This window comes from Ctenopharyngodon idella, chromosome 7, assembly GCF_019924925.1.
Source record: "Ctenopharyngodon idella isolate HZGC_01 chromosome 7, HZGC01, whole genome shotgun sequence".
Taxonomy (NCBI): domain Eukaryota; kingdom Metazoa; phylum Chordata; class Actinopteri; order Cypriniformes; family Xenocyprididae; genus Ctenopharyngodon; species Ctenopharyngodon idella.
This window is the reverse complement of record NC_067226.1, coordinates 27,151,547-27,172,499: the sequence shown is the minus strand read 5'-3', so window position 1 is coordinate 27,172,499 and position 20,953 is coordinate 27,151,547. Positions and strand designations below refer to the sequence as shown.

General features: G+C 35.4%; 1 protein-coding gene across 1 annotated transcript in view; it reads left to right on the top strand.

Moving 5' to 3' along the window:
- mpped2a (metallophosphoesterase domain containing 2a) overlaps window positions 1-20,953 on the top strand; it is a 66,768-nt gene that overhangs the window by 3,417 nt on the left and 42,398 nt on the right. The window contains exon 3 of the mRNA XM_051900668.1: window positions 15,409-15,590. Coding sequence (XP_051756628.1) covers window positions 15,409-15,590 — 182 coding nt within the window. The remainder of the gene's footprint in view (window positions 1-15,408; window positions 15,591-20,953) is intronic.

Genomic DNA, 20,953 nt, shown 5'->3' with positions numbered 1-20,953 from the left:
GATTTTATCAATAACTATAATTAGACAATATTTTGCTGAGTGTGTTATTGTGCTGGCACCTTGGCAGGTTTAGGACTACCATGGACAGCTGACTCCTAAAGTTTTTCTTATTCTTCATATTCTGTGTGGTGGTCAGTTCGCAGCAGTGACAAACATTATCTTTTCCAATAAGTTTAAATAGATTTTTACCTTTTTTGGGCATTTTCACCTTTATAAAGCCATTTTTTAAACCAAATTAAATGTATGCATCATCTTTTGTGTCAAATTCTTACATTTAATCAATAAATTCAATTAGAATAATAAGACACAGTAGGGCTGTTACCAGTCAAATGAAATCAGTATCATCAACAAAATTCATCTTTGCAATGCAAAGGAAACACAGAAGCTGTGGGATTTAGTGGCATTGACACAGACTGTTTAATGCAGCTCAGAGGGTACATTAATGCATTTAACCTGCAGTTACAAATGCATAAATAATGTTTTAATGTTTTAAACATGTTAGTGAATGAGTCATTGTGTTTCAACCGACTCATTCAGGAACAAAGCGTTTGACTGTCGTAATGAGTGAGTCATTGAATCGTTCATTCAAACAATTTGTTCATTCAGTAACGAAACACCGCCGTGTGTTGTTCAGATGCTAAACAGTCCTGAAACATCTAAAAAAAAAATGTGTTCGTCTTAAATTCAGGGTCTGGAGTCTAGACTTTTACATGTCAATAATACACCCGCAACAATAGGTGGCACCAAATATGCGTAAAACAAGCGTGCAAAGAAATACGACGTGTCAAGAGTCCAATGTTAGAAGATCGTGAGCGCAAAAAGACCCCTCAAAAGCTTACCCTCAAAGAGCCACGTGACTGTCATGTTTGCGTGCCTCGCTGACGGGACCAAACTTTCCCCGTACATGATTTTAAACGTAAGGTGGTTCCCAGATCAAAACTACAATAAGATTTCACTTCTACTGTTAATGAAATTTCAGTAGGCTAATTGTTATATAATTCAGATGGGCTACAGTTTATTTTTATGGTATGCCAAAAAGTGTTCATTTTTAAATGTGATCGTTGGTATGTCGTTTTACCAGTATTTACCATACTTTTAATACAAATATTAAAATATGCAAAATATGTAATATAAAAATTATTTTCAAATAAAAGCATTTTCTTTATAAAATACAAGATACAAAAAGGTACATCTTGAAAAATGAGGGGGGGGGGGGTCATCTTATAATCACAGTCGTCTTATATTCGGAACAATACGGTATTTTCTTTGGCGAAATAGAGCAATATTGTGTCACTTAAGTCACTTAATATTAACTTCTTGTTTATTGAACTGTTGTATAAAATCAATATCACATTTGTGATCATGCTGATAGTTGAAGAAAAAACAGCACATTTCATGTGATATTGATTAACTGTATTAAATTATATAAATATAAAAGACGTACAGAGGTATTTTTATCTTGAAAATTGGGGGCGTTCTAAAGGCATTTTAATAGACTCTCTCTAGGTGTTTTTTTGTAAAGTGAAGGACATACTCGATAATGTCAGATTGCACATTGTTAAAACGGCAATTATGTTATTATCGTAGACGAAAAATATCGCACACCCCTAGGTACTGGTGTGGCATCATCTCGGTTTTGGCTAAAGTCTTCTAGACTATTGAAAATATGGTGTTATTACAAAGCTTTTACATTACTCCAATTCTCATTGTCTGTGCGATGGGACAATAATTTTGCAAGATCCATTCAGTTAAATTATAAACTGAACCATTTAAATTCAGCAAGTGTTTTTGAGCCGTAACATGATGAAGATTAAAAAGGTGGCATCATTATTTAAAGTCACTAGTGTTTGCATCACCCGTAGTTTAATGTCCCAATGCCTGTGATTCCTCTCTAGTAGCAGTCCTCTCGTCCACTGCTTTCTCCTTAATCACCTCCTTGCTTATAGAGCAGTGTGTTCTGGGAGAGCAAAGGCTTGTTTAGATTGGGGAGATAATGATCGTGTTTACCAGAGGCTTGCGTTGCTGAACATAAACACACACAACTGCACATTCACTTGAAGAAACGGGGGATGATTAGAAAAGGCCTTTTTCTTCATGTTTTCAGTTTCTGGTCAGCATGCACCATGACTTACTTTACTTTAAAGAGTTTCTTCAACCTGATCTGGCCCTTAATGTCAGCATGAAATGAAAATTCACCCTCTTTGTTTTTTAAATGTCTGCTGTAGATCTTGTTGTGAACAATTTATCCACGTTTCTTTTCCCCACTTTTTTGGACATTTCAATGTTTAATTAAAATGTAATAATTGGACCTTTCGGTGAAAATGAATTTTCTCTGGTGACGTATTCCAGACTTCTTCAATGATTTAGTCCAGTCTAGTCTTGTCTAGTTAATTTAAATGTTATGAGACCTGAAGAATATTTTTAGATTTTTTTTTTTAACAATGTGAAATGGCATTCGCAATTTCGCAACCTATTTTACTTCTGTAACATGTTCTATTTCTTAGTAAAAGGATATTTAATGTAAGATGGGATTTGGCATTATCCATTGGGAGTTTTTTGTGGCAATTCCATACCAGAGTAAGTACGTAAGTTTGCAATTTTAGAAGACTAGCTAGTTGGTGGAAACTTAAGCGCCCTTGCTGGCGTCAGCTGAAAAGTGGAAAAAAATATATATGCTGCGTTAAAAACAAACCAAGTTGGGTTAAATATGGACAAACCCAGCGATTGGGTTGTTTTGACCCAGCAGTTGGGTTAAATGTTTGCCCAACCTGCTGGGTAGTTTTATTTAACTCCACTATTGATTAAAAATTACTATATCGCTGGCTTAAAATGAACCCAAAATAGGTTGGAAATTAAAAATCAGACACATAATTACTAGAAGCAACACTAATAATCAAAAGTTAAATAAAACTACCCAGCAGGTTGGGTCAAATATTTAACCCAACTGCTGGGTTTGTCCATATTTAACCCAACTTGGATTATTTTTAACCCAGCATTCAAGATTTTTTTTCTGTGGAATAATGTGTATATAGATGAATCAGACCCAAAACATGTTTTAAGAAATAGGCTCAGTTTTGATTTCACATTGACTTCATTCATGCAGCCCTCGTGTTTAGCAGGGAATTTTGAGACATTACACATTAGACGGAGTGTGTTCAGATGATCGCGGCCGTGACCCAGTTTTGTACATGGCCCCTGCGTATCGACAGCAATTACCCTCGTTAAGGCTCGCCAATGTGACCTCAGGACTCAGAGGGGAACTTCGGAAGAGACGTTTTTCCTCTGTGCAGCATTCTGGCCCGCAGCATTCCCAGCACATTTGTCTGTTTTGCTTCCCTCCTCGTTCTTCTATGCGCCTATTTGTTTTTTTTCTCTTGTTCATGTGGAGCAAATTCATAGCAGCAGAAAGCATATGCTCTGGTGCTAATCTTGTCATGTCAAGTAGTGGAGCTTGTGTGAATTCGGGTGACTGAATTGAAAGGAAAGAAAAGGAAACGCTGAGCACATCAATTCAAATACATCTAAAGCTGACATGATTTCTGTTGATTTTTTTTTTTTTTTTTACATTAATTTTTTTAAAAGGCAGCAATAGATTAAAACTCCTCTTTCTCTAATCCACAGAAAATCTACTATTAGTTTAGATCGAATTGCTTATCATAAAAATATCTTTAATTTTTGTGTACATAATTTTGTTTTTTAAAAAACATTATATAGAAATTGAAGATTGAAAACTTTAATACAATGTCAGCATTCAAAATTTAAAATAATAAATTGTGATTTGATCTTATGTCTTGCATTATTTGCATATTGCATTGTGATTGGTCTTTTTTCTTGAGTTTATTTGCATATTGCATTGTGATTGGTCTTTTTTCTTGCGTTTATTTGCATATTGAATTTATTTCTTTCTTGCATCTATTTAACCACATAGCCACCTTTGCACTGAAAAGTTAACACTGTGTTATGTATTTATACACAATTTACAAATTTCTGATGCAGTATTTACGCAGAACCAAATATTAAATCCTAAACTTACCTAAAGCTTTCACTATTCTTGACTATCCTTGTAAGCACTGCTGTTTCCATCTGGGAATGTAAATCTAGTTATATATTTGTGTTTATTGTCTTCCCTTCATTCATCTTTATTTGTTCTCTCTCTTTCTTGTTCTCTTCCTCTCTTGTTTGTGATTGAAATCGGTTGTTCACCTGCTCTCTCATTACCCCTCCTCCCCACATCCACCTTCCACCTGAAATTGGTTGTAGCCTTTTTTTCTGTTTAACCTGATCTAACAGAAATAACCGAGCACAAGCCGGCAGCTCCTGTGCCTTTATTTCTCCAGCCCTCTTTAATAGGAGTGTAATTGATCTTTGGCTCCGTTGCCCTGCTCTTTAATGTGCACATATTCAGGCCTGAGCCGGTGCCAGCCTAAAAATACTAGGCTGTTCAATACAGAGTAGATTGATTATGAAAAAACAAAGAGAATATATAAATAGTCCTGTTTTCGATAGATTCAACAATGGGATATTGCTTAGTTTACCTGAGCTCTGAATGTGAATTTGCAGTTTGAATTGAATGTGATATAAGATAAACATTCAAAGAAAACATGTTTTTTCATACAGCATCTGATTCACAAGCAAACGACTCTTATGAGTGGATTCTTTTTTTAGTGAAAAAAAGTATTGTGATTCACAAGCAAATGACTTCTGCGCTGATTCTTTTAATAAATCATTCAAAAAGAGTTGCTGTTGCAATGCACATTTAGTGTACTTAAAGGGATAGTTCACCCAAAAATGAAAATTCTGTCATCATTTACTCACCCTCCAGTTATTCCAAACCTGTATAAATTTCTTTCTTCTGTTGAACACAAAGATATTTTGAAGAATATGGTTAACCAAACAGTTGATGGACCCCATTGACTTCCATAGTATGGGAAAAAAAAAACACTATGGAAGTCAGTGGGGTCCATCAAGTGTTTGGTTTATGACATTCTTCAAAACATCTTTGTCTGTGTTCAGCATATTCATAGGAAAAAAGTGAGGGTGAGTAAATGATGACAGAATTTTCATTTTTGGGTGAAATATCCCTTTAAGGTTTGTGAATTAAATCACTATTGTTACAAACTAGATTGTTTATGGCAATGTGCAGTTAAAGATAAACATTTGCAACAGTTTTTTAATAAATTCTATTTTTATTATTCTGTAGGAATTCTGTTGAAAACGTTGCACTGTTGTGCAGTTCGTTTTTATACTCAAGTCTTGCTGTAAGTCAGCAAGACTAAATAATCCCTCTCTTTTCCCCTCTCTCTTTTTTTCATTGTGCTGCTGATCAGTTTCCTTTAGCCTTGTTAATTTCTCAACCTTTGAATAATTAAAATGTTCATAAAAGTGCGAAGCGTTTAAGAATTTCAACTCGATGTTCATTTCATCCCAGCCACGGGGAAGAAGAAGGGCTTCATATCGAGTTAAACGAATGCAGCACACTTTCCTAGCCCATAAACAGACTTTTTTTGTATCCGCTTTGAATTCAGTGTTGTTTGAATTACGTCATCTACTATTTATCTTGCTGTTGGACAGGAAAAAGAAGAATATTATTGCTTTATGATGTCTTTCTCTTTTCATTTGAAAAAATCTTTGCTTTTTTTCTCGTTGATGAAAGGCATGCTGAAAATTCCTCTTTTTTCCGCTCTTCCAAAAGAGGATATGGTGACTAGGCGTTCGGATACATCGACATGCAGCGTGCGAGCAGGTTTTACCGCACCTGTCTTTATAGATTTATGTTAGGGACGTTTACATTCTCTTTCTGAAGCACATGAGTGACAAACGACAGGAATCGAGTGCAGTATGTGCGCATCCGTGTGCGGAGCGTGTAATGGAAGTGCACGGGATTGAAAATATTGGAACTAGCGGGGCTTTGCGTGGACTGTAATTGCAGTAAGCACTCTGGTCTGCTTCCATAATGCAGATGTCCTGCAGAATTAAATCAGGGCTCTCTCTCGTTCTGTCGGTTTCTCTGAAAAGGCCTGAACTCTTTCTGTCAGGGGGATCTGGTTTAGCTTGTGTGTGTGTGGGAGGGTCACACAGGACTTCTCGAGGCCCTTGAAATGAGAGAACCCTTGATTAAACTCACAGCTTCTGTCCGCTGAGGCAGCCACTGCACAAGGTCATGGAGGTCAAGTGACAATTGACATTCGGCAGGTCTGGGAACTGTACGTTTGAAGTTTTTTTTTTGGGGGGTAATTTCAGCACAGGCAACTATGCACTGCCCTTCCAGACAAACAGCACTGGGCCGGTACAAAGACGGGAAGAACCTGCTCCCGTTTACTTTTGCTGAAACATTGAGCTAAAATTTCCCGCTCCTGTCTCAGATAAACAACTCTTGACTTGCTAGTGATTCGTTAAGATTAGACTGGCCTCATATCTGCTTTAGATGGCATGGTGGACTGCATTTTATGCTTGGTAACTTTTCCTTCAGTTGGTTTCTATAAGATTGAAAGTATTTGTTTTATAACAGCCAGTTCATGATTAACTGTTTCAGCTCTTAAGATCTAGTTTTATTCAAGTCAGAAATATTTAATATGACTCAATCAGTTGGACTGCATTAGATTACACCAACATTATGTGGAAATGGCTGTTTAAAATTTTCACTTTTCACAGTGTAATTTGATGTGCGTTCAAAAGTTTGCAGCTGGTATGATTTTTTTTAATGGTTTTGAAAAGTCTCTTATGCTCACCAAGCTGATCAAACTAAGAACAGTAATATTGTAAAATATCATTACAATTTAAAATAAGTGTTTTCTATTTTAGTGTATTAAAAATGTGATTTATTCCTGTGATCAAAGCTGAATGTTCAGCATCATTATGTTCAGCATCATTATCTCCAGTCTTCAGTGTCACATGATCCTTCTGAAATCATTCTAATATGCTGATTTGATGCTCAGGAAACATTTATTAATGTTGAAAAGAGTTGTGCTGCCTATAATAATATTTTTGTGGAAACCATGATGAATAAAAGTTCATAAGAACAACATTTGCAATAGAAATCCTTTGTAACATTAAATGTCTTTTGATTGAATGCAGCCTTGCTGAATAAAAATATTAGTTTCTTTAATCGTACTCACCCCAAACTTTTGAACGGTAGTGTATTGTTGTTATTAATTATTATAATTATATATAATCTATAAGTTTAATCAAATAACATTTGAATAATATTAGTAGTAAATTTTATTATACATTATGCTAGTGCCACCTTTTTATAAAAGCAATAATGGAAATCTGTGCATTACATTTTTTTTTTTAAACCACAGTTTATGTCATGCCTGATAATATCACTTTTATTTTGCACCTTTTTTTTTTTTAATCCTTTTCAGTTGTGAATCTGAATGCACTTCTTTTTTTTTCTTCCTTTTTTTCCTTTGACAAAGGGCTGAAGATGATATCAGACAGGAAAATAAGAAAACTTCTTGTTTTTATAGGGTAGAGGTTTGAAGGAATATGAAATGAAACTATTTAGTTTTATAGATTTTAGCCTTAAAATTCAGCAGAATTGAACAAGAGCACAACCTGTGGAAAAACAGTGGTTTCTGAAAGGGCTGCAAGTTGTCATCTAATTGAAATGTTTGTTCATGAAGTGTTTCCTCATTTATCCTCATCCTCCATCCTGTTTTTCCAGCTTCTCTCTCTCTCTCTTCCTCATTTTTGTGCTCTGTGTGTTGCTCTGAAGTTTATTGAATTAGCGCCGACAGCTGAGAAGCACAAGATAAGATAGAAACGCTGTGTCTCTCTGTCTGAAATGGATTGCATTGCTATGTATGAGTGAAGGTGGTGGACTGCACATACGGTTTGATGTTTCTTCACCAATAGCAGTACAAGCCGAGCCACACGAGCGGAAAAGCCAGTAAATATTTGGCTCCTCTTGATGATTATCATTATAATTTTTATTCTTTGGCCCTGGTTCACCGAGCTTCCTGCCCTGCTTGTCTTACACACACACACACACACGTGGCCCTGAGTGAGGCAGATAAGCCTGAAAAGTCCATTTCCTGCCACAGATCAGTGCAGTGGTGGTGCTATCCGCATCAAAGGCTTGACTGCAGGGCACTCTTTTCACAGCCCTGTGCCCCACATCTACAAAACACGGCCCTCTGAAATATTCATACTGTACACAGAGGGTTCAATCTCTCACTCCGACTCGCTCTCTCAGTCACTCTCTCACCAAATTCCTACATTAAAGAAGGAATCTTTCCATGGCGGGAGAGAAATGCGAAATATTTTCTTGTAGTCTGTGCAGAGCCCTGATTTATTCTTCTATTAAGAAATTGCACGTCTTCTTTTAATGGCTGTAATTTTTTTAAATTTTTTTTTTTGTAGATTTGAGAGACATAATGTTCCATCTATTTATCTGTCTGTCTGTCTGTCTGTCTTTCTATATTATAATATCTGTCCGTCTGTCCGTCTGTCTTTTCTATATTATAATATCTGTCTGTCTGTCCGTCCGTCTGTCTTTCTATATTATAATATCTGTCTGTCTGTCCGTCTGTCTTTTCTATATTATAATATCTGTCTGTCTGTCCGTCCGTCTGTCTGTCTTTCTGTATTATAATATCTGTCTGTCTTTCTATATTATAATATCTGCCTGTCTGTCTTTCTATATTATAATATCTGTCCGTCTGTCTGTCCTTTCTATATTATAATATCTGTCTGTGTGTCTGTCTGTCCATCTGTCTTTCTATATTATAATGTCTGTCTGTCTGTCCATCTGTCTTTTCTATATTATAATATCTGTCCGTCTGTCTGTCCGTCGTGTCTGTCTTTCTATATTATAATATCAGTCTGTCTGTCCATCTGTCTTTCTATATTATAATATCTCTCTGTCTGTCTGTCTTTCTATATTATAATATCTGTCTGTCCGTCCGTCTTTCTATATTATAATATCTGTCTGTCTGTCCATCTGTCTTTTCTATATTATAATATCTGTCTGTCTTTCTATATTATAATATCTGTCTGTCTGTCCGTCTGCCTTTCTATATTATAATATCTGTCTGTCTTTCTATATTATAATATCTGTCTGTCTGTCTGTCCATCCGTCCGTCTGTCTTTCTATATTATAATATCTGTCTGTCCGTCCGTCTGTCTGTCTGTCCGTCTGTCTTTCTATATTATAATATCTGTCTGTCTGTCCGTCTGTCTTTTCTATATTATAATATCTGTCTGTCCGTCCGTCTGTCTGTCTGTCCGTCTGTCTTTCTATATTATAATATCTGTCCGTTTGTCTGTCCGTCTGTCTGTCTGTCTTTCTATATTATAATATCTGTCTGTCTGTCCGTCTGTCTTTCTATATTATAATATCTGTCTGTCTGTCTGTCCATCTGTCTTTCTATATTATAATATCTGTCTGTCTGTCCGTCTGTCTTTTCTATATTATAATATCTGTCTGTCTGTCTGTCTTTTCTATATTATAATATCTGTCTGTCTGTCCGTCTGTCTTTCTATATTATAATATCTGTCTGTCTTTCTATATTATAATATCTGTCTGTCTGTCTGTCCGTCTGTCTTTCTATATTATAATATCTGTCTGTCTGTCTGTCTGTCCATCTGTCTTTCCATATTATAACATCTGTCTGTCCGTCTGTCTGTCTGTCTGTTTGTCTGTCCGTCTGTCTTTTCTATATTATAATATCTGTCTGTCTGTCCCTCTGTCTTTTCTATATTATAATATCTGTCCGTTTGTCTGTCCGTCTGTCTGTCTGTCTTTCTATATTATAATATCTGTCTGTCTGTCTGTCCGTCTGTCTTTCTATATTATAATATCTGTCTGTCCGTCTGTCTGTCTGTCTGTTTGTCTGTCCGTCTGTCTTTTCTATATTATAATATCTGTCTGTCTGTCCCTCTGTCTTTTCTATATTATAATATCTGTCCGTTTGTCTGTCCGTCTGTCTGTCTGTCTTTCTATATTATAATATCTGTCTGTCTGTCCGTCTGTCTTTTCTATATTATAATATCTGTCTGTCTGTCTGTCTGTCTGTCCATCTGTCTTTCTATATTATAATATCTGTCCATCTGTCTTTCCATATTATAACATCTGTCTGTCCGTCTGTCTGTCTGTTTGTCTGTCCGTCTGTCTTTCTATATTATCTGTCTGTCTGTCTTTCTATATTATAATATCTGTCTGTCTGTCCGTCTGTCTTTCTATATTATAATATCTGTCTGTCTTTCTATATTATAATATCTGTCCATCTGTCTTTCCATATTATAACATCTGTCCGTCTGTCCGTCTGTATGTCTTTCTATATTATAATATCTGTCTGTCTTTCTATATTATAATATCTGTCTGTCCGTCCGTCTGGCTTTCTATATTATAATATCTGTCTGTCTGTCTGTCCATCTGGCTTTCTGTACATTTATCCATTCATTGATGAGATATTTTGGATCAGACTGATACTGATCTCAAACATCCATGCCAAAGTACCATCTCATTTGCCTAGATATATTGATCTACTATGAATTGTTTGACTTTATATATTTTTTTGTAATTTATTGAAGGTTTTGTTTACATGAGGAAAGAGTAATATTAGCGAAATGAATGTTTTAGACTAACATAATAAACCGGATAATGGTCATCTGATGTTAATTAGCAGGCAGAGCACTGCCTTTAAACCCGTAGACCAGAGGTCAGGCTCTAAATTAACCGCCTATTGACCGGACAATCATTATGTCATAATGAGTGCTGGGGGGACGGAGGGTCTAACATAATTATTCCTTCCTCTCATTGGACAGCAGGTGTCTCTGTGCAGTAAAGCACCTTGACTAATAGTTCCTGTCTGTTGAATGTAAATGGAAATAATAATATTCACTTAAGGTTGAAGTTTTTTGGGCGGCAAGATGACTTTCAACCAAGTGACTTTCCAAGTCATTTGTCAGTTCACACTAAGAAAGTGAAAATGCCATGTGATGCAACACAGCCAATCGGAACTTATTTGATGTTTAATATATACTGTTATGTGGAGCAGGATTTTGGACCAGTGAGATTGTGAAGTGGGCGGGGCTACCCAGCACAACATGAAGAAATAGAAACCCAACAGAATGCCATGTCAATTATTTTTTGATTGTGACTGTAATTGACACAAGAATTGAGGGTACGTTTACACGACAATATTCTAAAAATGGAAAAGTTTTTCCTTCGCATTTTTCACGTACAGACAACAACATTGTCAAAACGATCCCCGTTCACATGGATCTGTAAAAAAACTAAAAAAGCTATATTCTGCTGCCAGGCCAGTAGTTGGCGATGTCACTTTGCAAAGAAACGCAACGGGACTATAGACTGAACATGTATACCGGTATCATTTTCAAAAGGTTTTTTAGGAGATTTTTAGGCCCCCCAAAATGCTGTTGTCGTGTAAATGATCGGCCAAAACGCATAACATTTTTTCTGTTTTTAGTTGAAAACGGTGTTGTGTAAATGGCCCCCTGTGTTTTACATGGCAGCTTTTATTGGATATCTTTTATCACTTGTCACTTTATTGTTTCACATGAGGACTGAGGGCACAATGTTAACCATGCTATAGAGGGAAAAAAGTCAAAATAGAAACCAGCTATTTGTTCCTTACCTCAGTCTTGACCTGATAAACAATTGTAGCTGCTATTTGCAAATTTTAGGGTCTTTTTTGTAAGAAAAGTCAAAGGAAGGAAGAGAGATCCACAAATAGCACGCTTATGTTCGGCTCTCTGAAATAGATGAACTGTGGCTGTCTTTGAAGCTTTGATACAGTTCAATCGTTTGTTGTTCCTGAAGGTTAAAGAATCAAGTGAGCTCTGTCAAATTGAGTATCTTTGAACAGAAATCAAAACGCTTTCCTCTGCAATATGACACATGTATCCAATAAAAGAGACGCAGTGCATCCAGAGTCTAAACTGTGTGTGTGTGTGTGTGTGTGTGTGTGTGTGTGTGTGTGTGTGTGTGTGTGTGTGTTATAAAGGTCTTTTTTGTAGCATAAGGAATTCTGTGCTTCTGTGTTGTTTTTACTGTATTTTTTTTTGAACGACAGTGTCTTTATTCGCTTCGTTTTTTCTTCAAGATCTATCTTGCCTTTTTCAATGTCACACACTCGTATATTTTCTCTCTTTCTCTCACACGCACACACATTCCAGTTTAGCTCTAATGCAATTTCAGCGGCACAGTAAGCCCCTGGTCCGAATAATCCTTTCTCTTTCTCCCCTCGACTAATGAATATTTAAAAGACTGAGTGAATATTTAAAACAATGAGCAAATATTCAAAAGGCTCTGTCCGGTCATGGCTATATAACTGTGGCTGTGGTGATTTTGGTTTTCATTTTAGAAAGCTAAGCACCTTGAACAAATGTTTTGTCAGGGAAGCTAAAAAAATGTCGTAACATCTAAATTAATTGGTTTTACTCAAGTCAGAAATTTGGTTTTAAATCAGTGAATCAACCCAACTACATTAGTTTTTATCAGTCAGTGATACAGTTCTACTGATTTCATGCTTGCAGCATTTCATGCTTGTGTATTTTTTTTTTTTTCTTGTTGCCATTAAAATGTTGATTTGCTTGTGAAACAAATTGTGTCGCGTGACAGTGGACCAACAGATACGCGTCTCTGCTTCCATTTGGAAAAGACTTGTTGACTCTAATAGATTCATATGACCGTGTGTGTGTGTGTGTGTGTGTGTGTGTGTGTGTGTGTGTGTGTGTGTGTAGGCCACGGAGTTCAGCACACCAGCCGCTTCCATAACTAGATCTGTCGAGTCTTTTATATCTCCGTTGCTGGCCTGACCACCACAGACCACATTTAATCAATACGCGTGTGTGTGCGTGCGTGTGTGTGCGCACGTGCTTTTATTTACTGCATTGTGATCAATAACAAATATTATTTTCTGTCCGCCTGTTTCTCTCCCTCCTTTTTAAAGTGTCATGATTTTCTGTGCAGGTGGTTCATTTCAGATATGACTCGGTCATATAAATGTAATCACAATTCAGACATATGCACAAGCCACTGACAGTGGAAAATTGGTGGCTCTCTCTTTCTTTCTTCCTTTCTATCTTTCTTTCATATATATAATATATGTGAAGAAATGAAAAGAAATGAAAGAAAAGAAAATAGCGCAGGATGGAAATTGGCACGTCATCAAAAAAAGGAGGGAACAGACAAAAAAATAAAAGAAGAATTACGCACAGACATATATGTGTGTGTGTGTGTGTGTGTATATTATTTATATATATATTATATATATATATATATCTATATATATATCTATGTATATATATATCTATGTATATATATATGTGTGTATATATATATATATATATATATATATATATATATAGAAATAATATATACACACACATATATGTATATATATATATATATATAATATACACACATATATGTATATATATCTATATATAGATATATAGATATATATAATGTGTGTGTATATTATTTATATATATATATATATATATATATATATATATATATAAATAATATACACACACACACATATATGTCTGTGCGTAATTCTTCTTTTATTTTTTTTTGTCTGTTCCCTCCTTTTTTTGATGACGTGCCAATTCCCATCCTGCGCTATTTTCTTTTCTTTCATTTGAGTAGATTCTCTATTATGTACAACTGCTTAACGTACTTGTTTTCCTTAATGGAAGTGTGTGTGTGCGTGTGTGTGTGTGTGTTGTGCGCCGTGTGCCCACCTCCCTTCCTAAGGTCCTTTATATTTTTAGTCGGACAGGAGATGTAAGTGTTAATTAGAGAGCCGAGGGCTTTTTGTCGACTGACAACCCTTTTAGTAATGAAATAATAGTGGGGGGAACAAGTGCGGCTTATTGCACGTTTCTGACTTCAATTACAGCCAAGATCCTTTTTTTCCGTTCCTTTTGAGTTATAGAGGAGAATTTCCTCCATCCCCGTCTGCCCCCCTCTTCCCCCAAAACTATCTTTGGGAAAATAAATAAAAGGATGTTCAGACAAGAAGAGAGTGATTCTCTTAAATAGACAGAATTTCTGAAGGCGGCTTCCGTTTTCAGAGCTTTTGCAACAAAAGATTCTGCTCTAGTTTTCAATTTTACTACAAAAGCTGTGAATACAAATAAGACAATGTTTCTGAAACAACATAGTTTTTTTGCAATCTGTCATAGTTTTTCTGTCTATCTATCTATCTGTCTATCTATCTATCTATCTGTCTATCTGTCTGTCTGTCTGTCTGTCTGCCTGTTCACCCAAAAAAATTGTCATTTACTCACCCTCAAGTTGTTCCAAACCTGTATAAATTTCTTTGTTCTGCTGAACACAAAAGAACATATTTTGAAAAAAGTTTATGACCAGGCAGCTTTGGGGCACCATTGACTTCCATAGTAGGAAAAAAAAAAAATACTATGGAAGTCAATGGTGCCCCCAAAAATGTTCAGTTTCCCACATTCTTCAAAATATCTTCCTTTGAGACATTTTTACAGGTTTGGAACAACTTGAGGGTGAGTAAATGATGACAGAATTTTCATTTTTGGGTGAACTATCCCTTTAAATGATCTTATTCTACATATTGACCAAAATCATGATGATGGTTTTTGCCATAATCGATCAGCCCTACTATTTACATAATATACATAAGACATTAATATTTCAGACAAAATTGTAAAAAACAAAAAAAAAAAAAAAACAACGATTTTCAAAAGTAGCAAGGATGATTTTTCCTTGCCAGCTCAAAGCACTCCGTAAGCTTTCTGCTCCAGCTCTACTTCGGGTTTCTTCCTCGCTGTTGAGAGAAACTTGCTCTAAATGATTGTGGCAAGAGCATAACATAATCAAACATAATCACTCCAAAAAAATCCAGTACTCTCTTGGAACGGCACTCTTCCAATCAAATTAGAGGACCTGAACTGAGATTATAAAGTATAGCAGTATAATTTGTTTTATTTATATAAGTTTTAAGAAATGTAACCACTCTGATTCAGTTTGAATGTCACTTCATGAGTCCAATTCTTTAAAGGTTCCATCATTTCATTTTATTTTAATAATATTTTGTATTTTTATATGTTCGAGGGTTATACACCATGTTTAGCTGAGTTTATCACATAACATTTGTACTTCATATTTGTCACTTAAATAAGATATAATTATCTTATGTACAAGTCACAAATAACTCTTTTGTCACTAAATCGAGGGATTCTGCTTGGTCCATATCTTCAGTCACTACTTTTTTTTAATTTGTTCTGTCGTTATTTTAACTGCAATCACGGACTGATTTTAAGCATGTCACTGTACTTCTGTAACTAGGCGGCTAGCAGTTGTGTACAGTTATTTCTGCTGATTTTTATGCTCATAGAATAATCTCCTTCTCTTTCTCTCCCTCCATCTGTCTCTTTATCGCTCATTCTCGCTCTCAGGGTGGACCCCATCTCGTACGACACTCCCAAGCCGGGTGGCCACACGCGTTTTGTGTGCGTGTCAGACACACACTCACGGACAGATGGCATCCAGATGCCTTACGGGGACGTTCTCCTGCACACAGGGGACTTCACCGAGCTGGGCCTGCCCTCAGAGGTCAAGAAGTTTAACGACTGGTTAGGTAAAGAGCTGCGATTAACCACCGTTTAACCCCCTTGCATCACATCCGACCCTCACACACGCAGGGTTTAGCGACGTGTGAAGTGGTGGTGACAGGTTTTAGTGACTGAAGCTAATGGTCAGAAGAAGCTGAGTTTCTCCTTTCAGCATCTGTCAGCATAACAGAAAGTGTTCAGTGAGCTGTGTGCATCATTACTGGATTTTTTTTCTGTTCAGTGAAGAATTCTAGGTACTATAAGTTATTTTATGAGGTGTTTATGCTGGTTTTCAAAAATAAATTAATACTTTTATTCAGCAAGGACACATTAAATTGATCTAAAGTAACAGTAAAGACTTGTACATTGAAGATTGCCTTTTCAAATAAATGCTGTTCTTTTGAACCTTCTGTTCATCAAAGTATCCTGGAAAAAAGTCACAATGGTTTCCAACAAAATATTAAGCTGTTTTCTTAAGCTGTTTTCAATATTGATAATAATAAGAAATGTTTATTGAACAAATCAGCATATTAGAATGATTTCTGAAGGATCATGTGACACTGAAGATGGCAGAAATGTCTGCTGGAAAAACTTAGCTTTGTCATCACAGGAATAAATTACATTTTAAAATATATTAAAATAAAAAAGTTATTTTAAATTAGAGACGCACCGGTCGACCTGCCATAAATCGGTTTTTATTATCTCTGTTCCGGGCTTGCACACAAATTGCATTGCAATCATTTCCCAAAATGTCATTTGTGTGGAAATATTACGAAGTCTGTAACAGGACTTTAACACAGGCCAGAGACACGACACTTTAAAAAGACTGACACAAAGAGGAGAGGTGGCAGAGAAAATACTACCAGGCACAAGTTCACTGTTCACAATGTTTGGAATATTGGAAGAAAAATAGCAGTACCCAAAGAAACTGCTGCATTTTGGTAAGCGCCACCTACTGTCAGAGAGTGAATTTGCATTTTCATTCAGTCCGTCTGCTGTTTTTGTTTTGTGCAGGTGTGTCTTATGTAGCATAATTTCACAAATCTAAAGTCAGACCATTCTGTTTTTGCTTTAAATCTTGAAAAAAAATTATGCAATCTAATTAAAAAACAACAGCTCATGCTACATGTGTGTAGCATCTTTGTTTGGATCATGATTAAAATGCAGTGACTGCCTCTAATTTCCGATGGCTACAGATATTTTTTTGTTTAAGGCCAGTTTGCCTGTTATAGAGCAAATAAAAAACAAATAAATTTGCTTAAAGCTGCAGTCCGTAAGTTTTGCCTCTTTGTCGCCATCTCTGTTTGAAACCTGCAATTGCAGTTATTTGCAGAATTATAATCTTTACGTGGGTTGTGCCTCGGCACGACTCTTCAGCGTGGATGAATCTAATGTTTGCTGTCAGTCACAACATCAGTATGGATACTATACTTCAGAATCACAGATTGTAGTCTTGAAGTAGGACCAAAATAAGAATTTTCACCGGAAAATGTCATCTGAACAAGTAAGTAACAAATCTGCCACTTTTGTTCTGACCAACTGAGGAAAAAAGCATTAGCCTACAATAAATTGCGCTGCCAATGGTGATTAAATCTAATGATCGCTTAGCTCATATCACATCAAACCATGCAAATTATTATTATTGTTATACTTTGTTCTCAAATTGTTAATGTTAACAACATCAGCATTGCATGACTACATGTAATTAGTGTGTATTAGCGTTACCTGTAGATTTAAATTTCTGTACAGTCTAATCTCTAACGTTAATTTGTCATACCATACAATCCGCCATCCAAATGATTAGTTTAATTATTGCAGCTGCTGTGAGAAAAGGCTATAAATGATTCGCCTCACATGCAATAGCCTATTAGCTGGGACTCGTTTTTTAAGTAAACAGACGTACACGAATTTCCCGCGAAAACCCACCAGTACCACCCGAATTATAAGACATTATTACAAGCTTACCGTTGTGAAAAGCTAAGGTAAGGAGATAGTTTTGAACACTGGCTGGTTATGTACTTGCTCAGAAATTGATTTTGGATGATTTTTAACCAAAAAAAGTTACAGACAGCAGCTTTAAATAGAAAAAAATTAGCAACCGGTATCGGAATCAGCCAATTTGCTTGTAAAGGGATGAAAAATGATGATCGGTGCATCACTATTTTAAATGGTAATGACTTTTGACAACATTACTGTTTTACAGCAAATAAATGCAGCCTTGGTGAGCGTAAGAGATGTTTAAAAAAAATTTACCGACCCCAAACTTTAATGGTAGTGTATCTGTGTAGCTCATATTGATTGATTGATAGAATATTAGTAATCCAGAATCCTTTACACTAGAAGTGTCCAATTTTGCATCAGTTTGAGGCTGTTTACTAAAACGGACCAATCAGCAACAGTAAAAGTGAAGGAAAAATCCATTGAAAATAATTCTAATGACTTTGAATGGGTTATGTAATTAAATATTTTGTACAAAATGGTAATATTTATAAATCAACTGTATATACATGATTAGAAACCAAAAATACATACATAAAATTCATAATAGAAAAATATATTTATATTTTTAAATCCATTTTTTTCTTTCTTTTTTACACTGACTAGGACAATAGTGGCAGGAAAGACAGTTCTGTTGATTATAACCGGTGTGATCTTTTTTTCTTTTTTCTTTTTTTTTTATCTGATGTAGACAGTATGAGAATTATTTTGTATTTTCAACATGACATTCTAATTACAGATTCATAGGAGAGCAATGGGTACTTCATTAGCAACTAATTATGCTTATTTATGTAGGGTTAAATTCAACATGATTCTATGTGTAAGAATAATCCTCTGAGAAAATGATGTAGAATACAGATGAAGAAATAACTGAAGATTGAATATCACCATTTTTAGCTTCATTTATTTATTCTATCTATAGAAAATATTAAAGAATTTGCTAATGTTTTGCATTCACATTCTACACAGATGGGTAATAAATATTACACTTTAGGTTTTAGGAAACCTTAGCGTAAATTGCGATTTATAGATGGTTGTCTGCTAATTAGTAGTATATTAAATAACCATCTGTCAGTAGGTATTGCAAAAGTATGTCTCCAGTCAAAAACAAATCATGCTTTTCTAGACAAATGTATGATTTATTTTTGACAAAAAGCCTCAGAACGTAGCCAGCTTGCAGCATGTAGCCGTCACGGACGTTCTTACTGACACACTGCGAGATTGATAGATTTGAAATTGAAACATCAGTCCTGACTTCCATAACTCTTGTTAATATATCTGTTTGGAGGCCCTTGATGCGTGACGTGCTCTCATTATTTTGAGCTGTAGCATAGCGAGAGTATCGCACACATACACACAAAATCTAGTTATGTAGTGTGTGTTAGCATGCATGGAGTTCATAATTTTTGTACTGCATTCTATTTAAACCAAATCTTATTTTTTTCTAGGAAATTTGTCTTGTAATGTGTTTTCATTTCAGAAAGTTCCTGCATTTGAACTGTTGGTTTATATTTAGCTTTAATGGAAGCTACTTTTATATGGTATTTTGTTTACTGATGATGACTAAAAGAAAATGTTAAAGTGCCAAATACAGAATATTTAAAGGGATAGTTCACCCAAAAATGAAAATTCTGTCATCATTTACTCACCCTCAAGTTGTTCCAAACTTGTATAAATTTCTTTGTTCTGTTGAACACAAAGGAAGATATTTTGAGGAATGTGTTGAACTGAACAGTTTTGGGGCACCATTGACTTCCATAGTAGTTTTTTTCCTACTATGGAAGTCAATGGTGCCCCAAAGTGGCCTAGGTACAAACTTTCATCAAAATATCTTCCTTTGTGCTCAACAGAACAAAGAAATTTATACAAGTTTGGAACAACTTGAGGGTGAGTAAATGATGACAGAATTGTTATTTTTGGGTGAACTATCCCTTTAACTTTACCACTCTTTACAAATACTGTGGTATTACCATTGTTTTTTGGACATTAGGCTATACTATGGTAAAATCATTTTTTATGATGATATCTTGAAACTGTGTATATACCAGGGTACTGAATGATTTCCATATTTGTGTAAAATTGTATTTAAATGGTAATTTAATGTACTTCAAACAGTACAATAGTATTACCATAGTTCATGTCCAAAAAAAAAAGATAATATCGTGGTATTTTTTTTATTTTGACATTTGATTGGTTCCTTGAAATGTAGTTTAAGAAGTTCCTGTATTGTTTTGATCATGTATGTAGTAAATCCTGTACCTCAAATCCTTTTTGATCCTGTGCTTTGGTTGAGGTGTAGATCAAAACCCATGTGATTAAATCAAACGGTTGCCGGCTCTGACATCCTGAGCTCTATTGGCGCCAGGGAGTCCTGGGCCGAGGGTTTGGGATGTTGGCACCTATAAATGCAGCCATAAAGCGGTCACATTGACCCCGTGGAGCCACTCACACCGCTGACCTTCAGACCAGCGGGCCTGGTGTATTGTCATTTGGCGTCTCGACATGAGCCATGTGCCACAACTATTCAATGATCAGAGCAACTATATACAAGTTAAAAGTGCTACAAAATTGCAAGTTTAACTATTTTTTTTGTAACGTGACCGTAGTTCAGCTGTTTTTGCATCACATATTCTACACAAGAATATAAATAGACACTTCCAGCTACCCAAACTCAATTTCATACATAATTGTCGGACCGCTAATACACTGTTGTATTCTCACAATAGGTGCTATGAAAAACAAATGTTAACATAAACTGTCTTCTACGTTTTCTCTTTCAGCTCAGCTACTCTTCTGGTTTAGCAACGGTTTAAAGAGAATCTTGCTAAGAAAGTTAGTTAAAGTCAATATGTTTGCAACTTACCTGATTTGAACGGTTTGATTCAGTGAATTGGTTCATTCAGAAATTAGATTCGCTGATTCATATAGTCCTCACTCATATGTGTTTATAAAATTCTGTCATTGTACTACTTTTTTTTTTTACTTGTCAAAATATTTAGCAATATTTATAAAATAACAATATATTTAGTTAAATATACTGCATTTGCCATTGTTTTAGATGAAGTGAAGTGACAATGTTTTTAGTTTTTGTTAATTACTTGTTTGTATGTATTCAGATCCTCAATTTTGGGCAACAAAACTGCTCTGTTTTTTTTATATAATATGAGAATTTAGTTGTACACTCAGAACAAATGCTGGGTTGTTTCAACTCATGTTTGAGTCCATTTTTAAATTAAATTTTTGGTCCCACTTTATATTAGGTGTCCTTAACTATGTACTTAGATCAAAAAATAAGTACAATGTACTTATTGTGTTTATATTGTATTGCAAAACACTTCTGCTGATATTGAGGTGGGATACGGGTAAAGTTAGGGACAGGTTTGGTGGCATG